The following is a 17,719-nucleotide window of genomic DNA, read 5'->3' as shown; positions in this document are numbered from 1 at the left end:
ACGAGACCTCTGTGGTGACATTTGTGTAATCGTCAGATGCCGAATGACCTGAAAATGAGCTCTGGATGTGAGATGCCAAGAAAAATACAGTGATAAAAATATAGCGTGTAAGATGAAAGGTTTTTTAGAAAGATGTGGAGCCACTGTTGATAGAGTGGCTTGGCATCTCGAGAAGCATTTTTTTCGGCCCGTGTGTATTTCGATGTGTGTGTGTGTTTTAATAGGATGTGGCAGGGGGCATGAGAATGGGTGAGGGGTTGCCCATCTGCTCACCGTTAATACTCGTGTGCCAAGGCAGGATTACCAGCATGTGGTAAATCCAATTAGATCCAGCGCCAAACTGGTATCCTGACACTAAAGGCCCATTAGAGAGCCCATCTATTCACAAACATTTCCGTAAAATAGCACCGGACTTCAGTGGCTAATTATCAATACTTAACCCCCTGATTCCTCATTCATCAACTCGAGACAAAGCATGTTAGAAGCGTGTTTAAAAATGATTCCTTAGAGACTACAACAGAGACATGCGCCAGACATGAGTAACATTTTCGCTGTGCTTCAGCCATCCAACAATGAGAGGTTTAAAAATGTAAAGCTTTATAAATGATTGATCCTGAATGTGTCACACATCAGAGGAAAACGTTAAACTAAACAAGAATCTTCACATTTAAAAACAATGAGTGCGTTTACATACACAGTATTAGGTCGATTATGCTTAATAAACTGATAACGGGTCGGGTCATGTTAATGGGTAAAACGTTTTTTGTTTTTTTTTAGGGAAAGCTCATAAATGGCGCAAGCAAAAAAATGGCACAGGAAGTATTTTGCTCATTACCCTGATTTTGCATGGCATATAAACACCTTAACCAGCTTTCTTGTAGCTTTGTGCATGCAAAGTAGTTGGGATAGAAACTGTGAAAATTAAAGCTCATGTTACATTTACAGGTTCTGGAGACACGAGAAGAAATACAACAGCATAGCTTAAGACTAGGGTTGTTAAATTCTGGGAATTTTGGAAGCTTTCCATGGAAATTACATGGGAATATATGGGATTTGTGGTACATGGATGAAGATGAGTCATGTATGTGATACAGTTTGTATAAATGATCCAATATTTATAAATAATTTCCTTTAATTCCTTAAGTTTCCAACTTGGAATTTTCCAAAATTCTTGAGCTTTGCAACCCTACTTTAGACGGATTTCCAGTCAGCTTTTTCAACTACATGTTCTATAGGCGATGACGTCACTGCCTGCCAAAAAAACCTGACAAATCTCCAAATCCAAATGGTTTATTGATTTGCATGAAACAGGTTTCTATATTAAACAGATTTTTTATAGTTATACTTCAAATATTGGTTTCTTGAACATGACAATGAGTTCACTGTACTAAAACAGTCACCAGATCTCAACCCAATAGAGCATCTTTGGGATGTGGTGGGACGGGAGCTTCGTGCCCTGGATGTGCATCCCACAAATTGCCATCAACTGCAAGATGCTATCCTATCAATATGGGCCAACATTTCTAAAGAATGCTTTCAGCACCTTCTTGAATCAATGCCACGTAGAATTAAGGCAGTTTTGAAGGTGAAAGGGGGTCAAACACAGTATTAGTATGGTGTTCCTAATAATCCTTTAGGTGGGTGTATAGATGCAAGGATGTTGCTATGTGGTTGCTAAGTTATACTTGGTGATTGATTAATCATTGCTGGATGGTTGCTAGAGCGTTCCCGGATGAATACAGGATGAGTTACATCCCAAAGGGGCCTGGGATTTGTTTAAATCACTAACCCTAAGTATGAACAATACTAATAGTGATGTTTTACTCTGTAAGCGGCACTAATAAGTAAGCTAAAAACAAATATGCTGAGCTGAACAATTTAGCAATGCGCTCCCGTCAGTACATAAATACTCCCTACTGTTTGTGAATTAATAGCCGTCCCTAATGGGCGCAAACTAATGAATCATTTATACAATTTAGGTATTAGCAGCTAAAACAGTCACCACAGAAGGACTTATCATCCGTCTGAGAATGAGGTCACGCTTACAGAAACATATAAGAGGATTAGAGGGCCATCGGCGGACGCTGCGGGAATACATATGGACATCGTGTAGAAGTTAAATCTTTAGGGTTGAAAGGGTGGTATAAGATGGACGAAACAGGCCTTGGGGCTGATCGGAGGTCAGTGAAAAGGTTAAAAACTCAAATGTAAGTAGTGAATTATAATAGCAATGCTTCAGTATATGACCGGAGGAGATGCAGGCTGTGAGCGGCTCTGTCTACATTAGCGCTGGGATTTTGATGATATTTTGGCAGTTGGTATATGGGACAAGTGATGGGCAGCCCTTCAAACAAACATTAAAATAACTTCCTCCTTAGGCGTCCGTCTCGCTTGCATGCATGCAAAATGCAGTAATTTAATCTTTAAATGGCTTCCACCCCAAATGACTGAGACGCTACAACTTTATTTTAATTATTTTCACAGACGACGTCCTACTTGAAGTCATTACTTGGCCGTCTCTTTCAAGCGCTTCACTTCTGTAAAGGCTGAATGAATTATCTTTAGCATTGATTCGCTATCAGAGATGTTGACAGCTAAATAAAGTCAATCACTTGAGCAGTCTTCAGATATGTGTTCAATTCTTAATAAGAGTAGATTTAATAATAGAAAGGCTTTACTTTGATTAAATGTCATAATTGTGTGATGCACATCATGCATCGTATAACACGCTTCATTCCATCAAATAAATGAAAAACGACACCATGCAGTCGGATAATGAAAATATAAATCCCTTTCATTCTCTATGCATAGAAACAGATATTTTAATGATAACGCATAGGATGTAGAAGCCATTTTAAAAGTGGGAGGCCAGATCTCAAGTGATGAGACCCTCAAAGGCCATGTACTGCAGGGCCAAAATCGGCCCTCCAATCATCTTTATTTGGCCCGACGGTCATCCTTGTCTGATTTAAAACCAGCGTGGTTACATTAAAGCCGCCTTTCAACTGTAAATGACAAATGACGGCCGATAAACCGGAAGCAGAGTCGGAAATGGGCTGCGTGGGATGCCAACCATTTGCGGGTGCGTTATTTTTGGATCCAATTTGAGCTTTGAATGCATTACAAAAATAAACTTGTGCAAGTACACCGCATATGACGCGCAGACCACAAGTGATGTATTTTAGTGTGTTCCGATCCAAACACTGCGTGCAAGATGAAAATTATTTATCCTTTTTTGTTGAACTTTATCAGTAACACTTTAATCCTTAATAAAAAACGATTGATTACTGATAAGTAAATTATTAAGTAAAAATAAATTCGTAGATTGAAAGCTCTTGCGCTGGAATGACCTTCTCTCCCATGCTGACACGGATTTACGATTAAACTGGAATTTTAACACGACGGCCACTAGGGGGCAAACTCTGACAGTCGTGTCCGAATGTAGTGTACAATAAAAAGGCGGTTTAGCCTATATATCTTTAAAATATTAAAACAGAAAATATGAAGTGCAATTTTAGTCATTAGGAGAAGACTGACTATATGTTGGAAATACTTAAACAGTAAAACAAAAGAAGTTTGAGAGCTCTGCATTACAGTAAGTGCTATACAAAAATACATGTGCTGATTGTTTACACTTTTTATGTGCAATGTTTATAGTTGAACTATTAAAATTTGGCTCTTTCCATTTTAAACTGCAATTGTTTTTAAAATAATAAAAAAGAAAATGAATTTTCAGTAATTAAAAGGCAAAATACTGCATACAAGATATGCATCTGTTTTGAAAAAAGGCAAAGCAAACATTGTAAAAGTCTATCGAGCATTATTACCTTTTTATTTCTAAGTGATCATATTAATTTCTTAGTGTTTATTTTTAATTTCTTGGTACATACATACAAGAATTGTTTATATTTCGAATGGTTTTATCTAGTCTATGTGCTCTTTATCTCATTCACTGGGGTTTGTAGAGTAACACAGTTTAAATGTTTAAAATGTTTGAATACATAAAAAATACAAATGGATATATAGGTCTCTGACAAAATGTTCACCATATCTGGGGGTCCTTGATATCATAAAGTAAAACAAACCCTGTTTTAGAGCACTCAGTGGCAATTTTAGGAAAATGCTTACGGGAAGCAAAAAAAAAGCTTACAGGAATCTTTTTATGACATCATATTTTTGAAAAATAACTTTCCAAGACTTGGGACTTTGAGACCACTGTGGACATTTACTCTTTTATGTCTTTTGTCACTCGTGTCCGGTGTTAGATGCTTTGTTGGTGCATTCCAACCAGCCCTGGTAGAGGCGGCAAAACCACGTTATTCGCGTGTAGTTGGACGCTTGAACATTTGAGTTCACTCGCTTCATTTGCGTGTGAAATTCTAGTCATTCGAGAAAATCACGCGGAAATTCGCGTCATGGGAGGGGCTTTTGAGACTCTGCCACTCCGCTTGCTTCCTGTAATCACGTCACTACTACAGCAAGGTCCTGATTGGTTAACGTGGCGCGGAAATCCGCTAAAGTTCAGATTTTTCAACTTTCGCGCCACGCTTACCGCGCCGCAGGATGCCTAATCGCGCCTTTGCATTGACTTAACATGTAAATCACTCGCGCTTGCCGCGTCTTCCACGTCTGGTGTAAACCCTGCATTATGAGGCAATCATCACTCGTGCATGTCTGCTATGAGCTTCAAATGTCTTGATGCTCTCGCAATTTTTTTCATTCTCGAGTTTTGGAGACCTGTTAAATGCACCCCAGAAAAACGCAGAAGACGATTATGTAATTTCAAACACACACTGTTTGTATGTGTGATGTCACAATCTAATTTGTACGTTCTAATTTGACCTAATGCAGGGTTTACACCAGACGCGGTACACGCGGCAAGTGCGAGTGATTTACATGTTAAGTCAATGCAAATACGCGATTAGGCATCCTGCGGCACGGTACACGCTGTAAGTGCGGCGCGAATGGCGCGGTCCGCGCGAATTGAGCGTTGCCGCGGGAAACGCGCGAGATGAAAAATCTGAACAACGGCGGATTTCCGCGGCACGTTAACCAATCAGGACCTTGCTGTAGTAGTGACGTGATTAAAGGAAGCGAGCGGAATGGCGGAGTCTCAGCGGAGTCGCAGATGCCCCTCCCATGACGCAAATTTCCGCGTGAATGTCCCGAATGACTAGAATTTCACGCACGGCTTTCACGTGCGAATGATGCGAGTGAACTCAAATATTGAAGCGTCCAACTACTAGTGTTTTTGCCGCCTCTACCGTGGCTGGTGGGAATGCACCATAACACTCACTTTTGATTGGCTGAATGTTAGGTAGTCATTTTGGCATTGGGTCAAAAAAGTCTGGGGACGAAAACCCATTTTCCTAAAAGTGTCCTCCGTGGCTGCTACGCCTATGGACTCATAAACCATTCAAGACAGTCCAAACATGAGCACTGATGTTACGCAATGCATTTAACTGTTAAATAATCATGTAAGCAAGCAAATACATTACATACACACAATACTAAAGAGAAATCAACAACAGAACCACTCTGGTTGGTTTGGTATTTGGAGAACATGTTTCCTACGGAGGAAATGACTCAAAACCACACTTTTGAAACCACTAAAACAAGTATTTTGCCCTGTTGGTCTGATGCTGGTGACTTGAATGACCTGCCTTACCGTCTTCCTCCTTACATTTATACTCTCTGAGTTATCTAACAGAAACCAAGACTGCACACAGAGTGAGAGCAATAATAAAATGTGGATGACAGAAAATAAAAAATGAGTACGGCTATATATTTTAGCAGTCATGTCAGTTTAAAAAGCTATTTTCTTTTGTTATGATTTCTGCCATTCCAGTCTCGTTCCTCTCGAGCAGTCGAACGCTAACTGGGCCTGATGATTTATAGCTCGGAGCCAGAGCTTTGAAAAGCTCCAGGGAAAATAAGGACAATCAAATGACAGACTTTAAACACACGGAGGTTCTTGCGAGGTTTGGGTCAGCTTTGTTGTTGGCTTCACACGAATGTAAAATAGTCGAAAAATTGCGAATGGCTGGCAAGACGCATGAATTTTACAGTAAGTCTTTGGGAATAGCTTGTGTTTATTCTCCACTTCTACTTTCGGCTCGGCAAAATGCGGTTTGAGTTTCTCACCGGCCACATAAACACTGTTGATAAACAACATTTAAGAGTGACTTTCAGGCTTCTTGCCATCGAGATTCTTTGCAGTTTTTCATGAATGATCTATTTTGGACTTATCCAGCGTTTCCTCTATTACTGGTGGTTTGGGCGCGATCCACAGCGAACTGGAGACGAAACTAAATGGCCGTCTGCGGAAACAGAACCTCAAACGTGATCTGCTTCGCTACCAACCGTCAATGTGATACATTAAAAAGGCTTAACGTTTATTAACCCCGCGTTAAAGCAGTTTTAACCACTCTTTAAGCAACATCGTACCCTTTAATTTAAAAGGTTGTTAGCACCCTGAAGTAAAACCGTTTCACAAGTGCTTACCACAAATTGCGATGCTTAAAGTAGATGTGCCAAATAATGCAGCGCTACTGAAATAGTTTATTGAAACACAGCACATAGTGAGAAATGCACAAGAAATTTCTGTCATCATTTACTCACTCATCATGTTTTTACAAACCTGTATAAATTTCTTTGTTCTGATGAACACGGAGGAAGATATTTTGAGTAATGTTTGTAACCAAACCAATCAGAGACCCCATTGACATACATAGTAGGATAAAGGAATACTATGGAAGTGAATGGGGCCTCTGATCGGTATAAGTATACTGACATTTAAGAGCGTGTTTTTGCTCCCACCCAAATAAGGGCATTTTGGACATGCTATAATAAATGATCTATGGGATATTTAGAGCTGAAACTTCACAGACACATTCTGGGCACACATTGCATATTGTAAAAAGGCCATAATAGGTGCCCTTTAAAAAAACGGTGTACCTTGTAATGCTCTGTAAGTCACTTTGCATTAAAAGCGTCTGCCAAATGCATAAATGCAAATGTATATTTTAGTATTTGGATGATGTGACGTTAATTATTTTGTGTTCATATGGTTCAATTAAATGTAAAAGGGTTAAAATTTCAAAATAAATTTGCAGATTACTTGCATACATTGTCTTATTTGAGGACCAAGTGTACAATTTCTGGTTTTATTTCATTTTGAAAGAATATTTGGGGGATAATTGCAAAAATGTCAATGTGGTGTAACCGGTTTGTGTCAAATGGTGTAACTAGTATTTTTTTTAATTAAAATATAAATATATTCATAAAAAATGTGAAATAAAAATAAAAAATAATCATCTAGTTTAGTAAATTATTTGTCAAAGATTATTTAGAAAACAAAGCTGATTTCAGCATATGTCATGACAAATATTACAAAAACGCATAAAAATTTAGAAATAACTAATACAATTATATTTTAAAATTATTGTTTTTTATGATTAAACTTTTTTAATATAAATATGATTATTAATATAAATTATTATTAATATAAAATTGAATATGATATTTAATATTTCTCATTATTTGCCACAATTGATGGTTACACCATTTGACATTTTCAGGTCCATTCAGTCTTAACTTTCATAAAATGGTGCAAATGTAATTTTTATTGCATACAATCAACATAAATACACTATGTGCATTGAAATAAACCTGATCCATGCTTTAAAAACAGAGTTTTGAATTTATCATCTTGGCAAACGTATTTTGTCAATGACCCATTTACTATAGTAAATACCCTAGATATGACAGAGCGCTTGGACCTTACCATAGTAAATATTGAAGTATACTACAGTATTATTATACAGTATAATATCTATCTATCTATCTATCTATCTATCTATCTATCTATCTATCTATCTATCTTTCTATCTTTCTATCTATCTATCTATCTATCTATCTATCTATCTATCTATCTATCTATCTATATATCTATATATCTTTACTATTTTCTCTTATATATTGTTTTCTCATTTCTATGTAAAGCACTTTGAATGACCTCTGCGTATAAAATGTGCTATAAAAATAAACTTGCCTTGCCTAAAGTGTAATTTTTCATGAGGGACATTTACCGAAATAACCAATAGTAAAAGTTATGTAATGGTTATGTAATATTGCATTAAGTTATTGACCTAAAGGCTTTAAGCAAACAATAAAACTCTTACTCTTGAAGAGAAGATGAAAAGCAAGTATTCATTACTTTAGAGAGGAACATTTGTTGCAAAGCAGCTGCGAAGCTTAAATGACTCAGAATATTAAACTAAGAAAAAAGAAATTAGATAAACCAGCTAATATCCTGCCTACAGCTACAGAGAGTAAAAAATGAATATCAATAACATGTAATGCTCTAAAACAAGAACCACTAGAGAAATCCCACACACACTTTCATACAGCCGACACACACACACATGATCCTGTTCTCACGCCGAAGACAGCGGCGTGGCGATGGCCTGCGGGGGTCTCGTGTGAAGAGAAAAGCCTCCGGTTACCGTCCGTTCAGCACAAAACTCACCCGGGATCAAATTCACACGACTCATGGATTAAATATCGCAACAACATCCAAACTCAAAACCTCTTTAATAAACGATGAGCAGAGGTGAAACACTAAAGCACCGCTCTCCAGCATCCCACCTGAGGGAGACGAGAGCTAAGAGATGTTTGCTGCACTTAGACATGAAGGAAAGATGTTTCAGATGTGTGAGCAGGTCGGAGGTTTGTAAACTAAACTTTACATTTACTTATAATAGCAATGACTTCATGAAGAACAGATGCAAAGCGTGACATTTTTTTCATGTAAATTAGAATTTTATAAGACTCTTCTGTTTAGGTTCAGCCATTTTACTTTAATGCCAATGAATTTTATTAGTTACGTACAAATGTTATTAGTAATTAATTGAAATACCTTATTTTCACAAATGTCACATTTCAATGGCATTTAAAGAGGACATTTTACAATACTTTTTTTAAGATGTCAAATAAATCTGTGGTGTCCCCAAAATTCCACATAGATCATTTATTATAACATATTTATTATAACATTTATTAAAATAATTTGCTCAGTTTTTTGTGTCCTTTTAAATACAAATGAGCTGATCGTTGCACTAAATGGCAGTGCTGTGGTTGGATTGTGCAGATTAATGGCAGATTAAGATCCCCTTCTGACATCACAAAGGGAGCCAAATTTTAATGAGCTATTTTTCACATGTTTGCAGAGAATGGTTTACCAAAATTAAGTTACTGAGTTACTGGGTTGATCTTTTTCACATTTTATTGTTTGATAGAAGAACCGGGGTTTCAATTATACCACTTAAACATAAAAAAGTCAGATTTTAATTATATGCCCCCTTTAACGAATCTGTCTTTAACATGTTTGTTCATCTTTTGCATGCATGTTTATTTATTTTTTGCCAAAACTCTCTAAATCCACTTCTTTAGATAAGGTTGCAAATCACTAAAGCCCGGAGTATAGTCGCGAACACTCAAATTCCCATAATGCAATGCATCTCCTGGGCTACATACTACTTTCTCCTGTATGCCCATGCGTGACCTACGCATACAAGGTACACACTGGATAAGTCCGAAACCGCCTACTTCCATACTATTTAGTAGGCAAAAAGCAGTAGGCGAGGTGAGTAGTTTGTCCGAATTCATAGTATTCAAAAAACAGTAGGCAAAAAGTGGAATTATCCAACGAAGAAGACGACATAGGGGCGTTGTTTTGTTAAAAAATGCCCGAAAGCAGTAACGTGGCTCAATTTAAATGCAAATACATAAAGTATATTAAACAGCTGTGTTTAAATTGCGCTAGTTTAACGGCATTCCAGCTAACGACTAACTTCTTGTTATGATAAAGTATGTCACGTTATGTATCAACATGGCGGATGTAGTACCTCCGAATTCATTCATACTATCCATATTCATACTATTTAGTATCTACGGTCGATGAGTAGGTACTTCATTTAATTCAGTACCTACTGTCACAGTATGCGATTTCGGGCGCAGCCCTGGTTACAAAAACCTGATGGTACACGTATACTGCACGAGTACTATTATGATAAAAACATTTGTGTCACACGTATGCCTAAAAACAAATTTCTAGCTTAGGGTGCAAGTCGAAACATTGCAAATGTTAAAAGTCAGAATTCAAAATGTAAACAGAAAATGAACCACACATTAGGGGGCGCTGTAATGCATGCAGCTGCCACATTTAAAAATATTACTTTCAGGCTTAGCTTAGGTTGTTATTATTAATGTATTACACAACTAAACATACAAAACACTGTGAGCACAATATTTATTATTCGGTGCACAGCATTACTCGCACTGCAGTGAAAAATCACTTAGGTACACATTATAGATATCGATGTCACAAGCTAATAAAAGATGTTTGTTGAGTAAACATGTTAAACTACTAAATAAACATCACAGCTTTAATATTAAACTTCATCTGACATTCTCATTCCTCCTTTGACAACATGATCAATTCATGCACTATTTCAGATGTAAGCATGGCATGAGTTTGTTAATTTTATAAATGTTACTGCTCATTCACTTCATCCAGCGCTTAATAATTATGATTGATCATATCGAGCCGCTGGCTGTCCGGGCCACGAGGGGCTTGAGATGTTGAGGAAATCTTTGCGTTTTCAAACCCCTGAATCCACAGAGAATATACAGTAGAGTATTACTGACCGTCAGTGTATCTTATCTCAGCTACTTTTCAATATTATGAATTCTGGTCAATACAATATTTACCTTCTGTGAAGTAAAAGCCTTAGAGATGCTTGATCTTATAATCTAGTCATATTATTTCCTTTTTTCAAATACACAATTCAAATATCTCAAATGCTTTCAATGCATATTTATCACAGTTAAATGTAAAAAAAGAGTAAACAAATCTTTTGCTTGTCTTTCCAATAAAAATCACCCACCAATGTCCTGGCAGCCAACCACTCAGAACACCTTAACAACCACATCATATATTTAAAAGCACCCTTAGCGAATACATTTAGCATCATCTTTTTACAAAAGTAAACAACACTTACTTTAGAAAGTCTAGTTTTACATAAGACCGGCTTTCTATCATTAAATGTTGTGTTCCCTATCCAGTCCTTTACACATTTCTTTGGCCAAATTTGTCTTTTTCGAGTTCATCTATTTATTGGAGAGCATAAAGCGTTACGGCTCAGATTGATGGAGCGGGCGTGAGATTGGAGCAATAAAAGTCAGGAGTGAGAGATTGGACGGGCTTTGAAACACTTGGTTTTGATGGCCTCCATTTATCCACCGTACGGTTCACACACTGGTGTGCCACACGGGTGCGAGAAGCCTGCTGTGATTGGACGCTTCTCATTCTAGATGACTTATCAGAGTTATTAAAGCACTAAACTGGAAATAAAACTAATATGTAATTTATGAATATTAGTTTTGTTTTATGACACACTCTTAAAAATAAAGGTGCTTCATGATGCCATACAAGAACCATTTCTGGCTGTATGGTTCCATAAAGAACCTTTCTGTTTCACTGAACCCTTGCTTTTTATGATTGAAACTAAATGAATACTGTACAGCCTCTTACCCAGGTTAGATGAAGCTCGTCCCTCTGCAGCCCGATCCTTAAGGCCTTCAGCGATGCTTAGCTGTTGTTCGTGGTACTGCTTTGCCCTCTCCAGGTCCTGCATACATCGGGCGGCGTGACCCAGGCCCGCGTACGCCCTCATCTCAATGCTCTTCTCCTCAAGCTCCTGGGCGAGCTCCAGCACATGCGTATGGTAAGACATGGCCTTGTCGAAGTTGCGTCGATAGTGATAAGCGCTACCCAGGTTGCTGTATGCTCGAGCCTCCTCCCGTTTGTTGCCCAGGGTCTTGGCGATACTCAGGTGCTGTTCGTGACACTGCACGGCGTTGTCGAAGTCGCCCATGGCGATGTAGACGGCTCCCATGTTGCCGAGCTCGCGTGCCTCGGAAAGCTGATCTTTAGACTGTTTGGCCAGCAGGACGCATTGCTTGTGACTGGCCAGGGCGTTGGGGTAGTCACCGATGGCTGTGTAGACGTGACCCAGGCTGCTAAGAGCGGAGGATGCCGCCTGTGGAGAATTATGAAATAAAAACACCATAAGATGGAGAAAGATATAGATGTGTTCATCAATTACACAGTCATTAAAAAAAATAAATAGACAATATACAACAAACAGTGGCTGCAATTCCATTACCCTTTAAATTTAGCAAATTGATATTGTGACTTAAAAATACACCCAATAGAAACAAATACTCCATATATAGGAAAAAGAAGTGTACATACTCGCATGAGGTGGTTTTTAAGGCAAATCGAAAAAGAAATATTTTGCAAAACTGCATTTAAAGGTCACCTGCCGTACGTAAAAATCACATGATCATTCTTTAAAGATGCGAATTCTAGTCCTAAAAACACCCCATAGCTTTTCTTGCCATTAATGCTTGGATAATATAATCTCCAAAAAAAGGCTAGTGTGGTGGTTGCGACATATTGTACACAAACTTACCAAAATCCTTAGCTATGATTTTTGGAATGACTTATTGTGAAAGGAAAAAATTACGCATAACATCAGGAAATAGACACGTCTTCATTTCAGAATCATTTCAAAAACATTGCAGAAGTTTTGCGCACATTTTTAATAAAAACTGGAGGCCGGTGTCAGTGCTAATGCTAGTGTTTAAACACCAATTTTACTTTTCTTTGCATCATGCCAAATAACTGATCTTAAAAAGATACTTTACCAAAATACAACTGTAAACATTCATTGTACAAGAAAAACAACCCGTACAAATTAAATATACATGAGTTGGTCAGGATTTTAATGTTTTGGTGACCTTAACTGTGATAAATATGACAGCCACTTTTATATCTATAAACCAATTAGACAAAAATGTCTCCTCAAAACAAACAAAACTGTTGTGTTTACTGTCTGCATCCCATTATGGAGTCATTGAGAACAGCATGCCATGCAAAAACTGCCCGGCCGTGAAATGTGTGTCTGTTAAAAACAAAACCCGTGAAAGCACTCGAGTCGAAATCTTTGCTGATCTCTCACAAAACCCTTAAAAATATGCTGAAGCCCAGAAGACTCAAAAGACAAAAACTGTCTCTCAAAATATCACACTACTGTAGATGTGAAGACATAAACAACTCCAGGCGAATCAAAGTCAGATCACCACTGATATGAGCTTTATAAACCAGAGAGGTTTTATTACAGTAAGAAGTGTAGACAGCAATACCGTTTATATTTTCCTGCTGCTTTACAAACAACAAAAGACATCAGATTAAAAGCTTGAATATGTGATCTTATGTTGCATTGAAAAATCTCCGACATCCCCACTAAATCCACGGAATAAAACACAACCAAATGTACAGTAAAGATATCTACAGTACATTATTTAGAGAGTAAGAGCAATGGGCGCTCTCTCAGTGAAGTGTCGGGACAGATGCCCTGAATGAACAGAAGGTAAAACGCTTCTTTTTGGGGCATGCAGACAAAAGACAAACCTGCAGATCTCGGCCAAGCCAAAGACTGCGTCTCCAAGTTTCCCAGCACTGCCTGGAACCAATTACCTACAGACATGAAACCTTGCAGCAGTTTAAAGGCTCTGCGCCATGTTACACAGCCAGGCAATTACCCTCCATCAGGAGAAGGGCTTCTTATGTTCTGAGATATGCTATCGGTCTGGTGTGTCCACGTGTGCTCTCTGTTTGAAGCTCGGGAGATTCACTCCAGCTCAAAATCACTGCGCAGAAACCTAACTTTACTTTCAGTACTGTCTACAGACCTCTGTCAAGCCAAGGCAAAGGGGATATAAGAGAGGCATTGAGAAACAAATGACATAAATAAAGATTTGCACAACATTAAAACATAACGGACTGGTTTCACAAACCAGGCTTAGCTAGAGCATCTTTTATAAACAAGTCTTAGAAAAAGATGTTACTGGTGTGTATCTTGGGACAAATCAATGTCATTAGCCTCTTTCACACAGTAATTCTGGTAAATTACCATGAATTTACCAGAATGAATTTACCAGTAAATACAAAAATGTGCTGTTCACACATGCAGTGACGTTCCGTCTTTTTACCAGTAAGACATCATTCACACATCAGTATCAAAATACCGGTAAACTCGGAGAGAAAGCAGAAGTTACCTGTGGCGCGCGGCCGGCGAGCTCCATCCGTGTCGTATTTGTAAACGGCGGGTTATGACTTAATATCCACGGTCCGTATTTTGTTGTTTTCACATCTGTGGCAAACGGTCGCGAAGTTGCTCGTGACCAAACAACATTGCGTTAGGCGGCGTCAAACGGAACCTGCGCGTTTGCACATTAGGCTTCACAGATGGTGTGCTAAGGACGTCGGCAATTTGGCAATTAGATGGTAAGCCGTTTTAAACAACTTTGGTGAAGAAATGTGGATGTTAACTTCAGGTGTGCTCGACTTTTAAGCAACATGTGTGTGGAAACGTCCGTAAACAGTCTGGGGGAAACCGCGTCACCTGTATAAAAAACTTTCTGATTGGCCCGATCTGTCAGCGCGGTCTGACGTTGTCCATTCTTAATGCCGGTAATGCTATATTTTTCGTTCACACACAGCGCTTACCGGTAAATTCCCGTTAATCTTACAACCTGTCTTACTGGTAAATTGGGAGCACTGATTTACCGGAAAGGTTCTGTTCACACATGACATGTTAACTGCAATTTACCAGTAAATTACCAGTAAATACTGTATGTGTGAAAGGGACTTTTGGCATATTTTAAGATCTGTCACTGCAAGGCATTTTCAATTGAGAAAGCTCAAACTCGTGTCTTAGTCCAGGACTAGCCTTAAGCACTGTCTGTGAAACCGGGGAAATCATTTTTTTTTTTTTAAATGAAGACCTACTCGTTTTTTAAGCATTCTATACTTATCTATAATTAAAGGTGCAGTGTGTAATTTTTAGAAAGATCTCTTGACAGAAATGCAAAATAATATACAAAACTGTATTATCAGGGGTGTATAAAGACCTTTCATAATGAACCGTTATGTGTTCATTACCTTAAAACCAGACCCATTATCTACATACAAAGAGGGTCCCCTTACATGAAGCCCTTAACGGACAAATATTTTTTACTAAGTTGTCTCTGACAATGACATGTTTGTCCGGTGGCAGCTACCGCAGCTTCTCTATGTGTTTCAAAAGCAAGGGGTGAGCAGCGGACTACGCCGTTGGTTGCAATTCGCAACCTCACCACTAGATCTTGTTATTTATGTATAAAAATATGAATAGGAGATCTATCAAAAAATGAAATATATTGATAAGTGCTTTATAGGTTGCAGAGGACATTTATTAAAAAATGCAAGAAATGTGAGGTTAGCCAATATAAGAAATCAATTCCTATGATTTTACATTGATTTTATTAAAGATTCATTCACTTTGCGACACTTTATTGTTATGGCCTGTAACATCTATGACAGTGAGTACCAACTTATTTAAATGATTAAAAATATAACCTTATAATATAAAATAATGACTTTGGACACCAAATGTATCTGCAATTATATAATCACTCATACTGTATCATATATGTGAACATGGACCACCAAACCAGTCATAAGTCACACGCATATATTAGGGTTGCCGCGGTGACAGAATTTTCCCACCGGTTAAGTCACAAACCCGGTGATCCCGGTATCACCGGGTGGGAGGGGCTTATAAATGCGCATGCAGACATTCACATTTTACTTTCACTTTTTAATTACGCAACTGTTTAAATGCAGTGCTTGCGTACGCTGCGTTAAATCACGTATGAATTTGCGTGCAATGCGAGTGCAACAGCAGGTAAATAAGTGCTTGAGTCAATGTGCGCAGGTAATTCTGACTGAACCCGCCAGTCCCAAGCAGAGCAACCGGCTACTTCTCCATAAAGCGCTGCTTGAATGATGGGTTTATTATTTTTCTTGATGATAAACACAACAACAAAACGATCTTGCTTATTAAACATCATATATGTATATTATAACAAAAACGAGTAAGCACGCAGCTTCTGCCATCTTCTGGTCAGTCAGCTCATCTCGCAAACTCTGACAGAAATAAATGAAATCTGACACCTGCTGCTCTGTGACGTGACGCGCGTTCAGCGCCGCTGAATTCAGACAGCAGACACATTCAGTTGTTAGTGTGTTTGCTCTCCCTAACGAAACTAAATGATTTAATTACATGAAAATATCAAAACGACGATGAAAGACGGTGTCGCGGTGGGCAAATGATCTAACCGTTTCACTGACTATCGCGGCAAGCCTAGCATATATTTGTAGCAATAGCTAACAATACAGTGTATGTGTCAAAATTATTGATTTTCATGCCAAAAATCATTAGGATCATGTTACATGAAGATATTTTGTACATTTCCTACCACAAATATATAAAACGTGTATGAATCATTAGCAATTTGGACATCTTTAACTCTTTCCCTGCAATTGATGAGTTATCTCGTCAATTAAGAGAAAACATTTCCCTGCCAATGACGCTTTCCTGATGAGTTTTTATTGTAATCTGTAATGCCGCTATTATCCACTAGATGACTCTTTTTTATAAAAAAACTGAAGCAAAAATGATTTTAATTAATTTTAAACTGTAATTTTTGAAATTCTTTCAAAATCTGATCTCTAACAAAATTACTTTACAAAAATGCAATTATTTCAGCTTTTTGCTCAAAATGTGGTATTTTTTAAGAAACTTACCCATATTTAAGAGGTTATAAAAAGAAAACAAATTAAAAAATGTTTTCCCATTTTGTTTGTTTGTTTAAAAGCAGTGGGTTTGTTCTTTCATTTGATATATTTGTATGTTTTTATATTTATAGAAGAAAATTTTCCTGAAAGGCATTTTGCGAAAAAAAAAATGCTGGCGGGCAACTTAAAAAAAAAAGGCTGGTGGGGAATGAGTTAAAGGCGATTTTCTCAATATTCTGATTTTTTGCACACTCAGATTCCAGATTTTTCAAATATTGTCCTAACAAATGATACATCATTGGAAAGCTTGTTTATACAGCTTCAGATGATGTCTAAATCTCAATAAATAAATAAAAAATGTACCCCTATGACTGCTTTTGTGGTCCACGGTCACATTTACTCAAAAAGTTTATACAGTCAAAAAGTTATTGTTCATAATATCATCGCTGATCCTAAGAGCCACTGTGAACCTTTTCTTTTTAATAATGTCAAATGTGTGATCTTCTGGATCACTAGATTGATCAGTAAGCCTTCTAGTTTACAAATGCAGCCCTTAAACACATACATGTGACATGCACACTTCAGTGAACACTAATGATCTGATCACTTACTCCTGTTTCTATTGTTCCTGCATTTCATTCTTTAACAATTATGCCTTTAACCGCTATTGTTGTGTGTCCTAACAGCTATTCATCTGCGGCTTTGCCCACAGTTTCAGATCCGTGGAACGGTTACCTTGGAAACCCCACTGGATTTCTGTTAGAGAGCCGTTCACTGAGAGAGCCAATTTTCGACAAAGAGGGATTTTACACCCCCCTCTCTCGCTGATTTTCTCAAGTCAGCTGCCTGCTTACATGCGTGTGTGTGTGTGTGTGCATGTGTGCGATTGCTGGCGCAGCACGTGTTCACGTCTTCACACGCCGCCATGCACACTGACAGGAGGTCTGTGGGACGAGAGAGCCACATTCG

General features: G+C 38.0%; 1 protein-coding gene across 3 annotated transcripts in view; it reads right to left on the bottom strand.

The window, feature by feature from the left end:
- Nucleotides 1–17,719, bottom strand: part of ttc28 (tetratricopeptide repeat domain 28) — a 299,276-nt gene that overhangs the window by 48,769 nt on the left and 232,788 nt on the right. For all 3 annotated transcript variants that reach the window (XM_073874582.1, XM_073874583.1, XM_073874584.1), the window contains one exon: nucleotides 11,597–12,104. In XM_073874582.1, the coding sequence (XP_073730683.1) occupies nucleotides 11,597–12,104 (508 nt within the window). The remainder of the gene's footprint in view (nucleotides 1–11,596; nucleotides 12,105–17,719) is intronic.

Source organism: Misgurnus anguillicaudatus, chromosome 12 (assembly GCF_027580225.2).
Source record: "Misgurnus anguillicaudatus chromosome 12, ASM2758022v2, whole genome shotgun sequence".
Taxonomy (NCBI): domain Eukaryota; kingdom Metazoa; phylum Chordata; class Actinopteri; order Cypriniformes; family Cobitidae; genus Misgurnus; species Misgurnus anguillicaudatus.
Note: the sequence above shows the minus strand (reverse complement) of the source record. Positions and strands in the feature narration are given on the sequence as shown.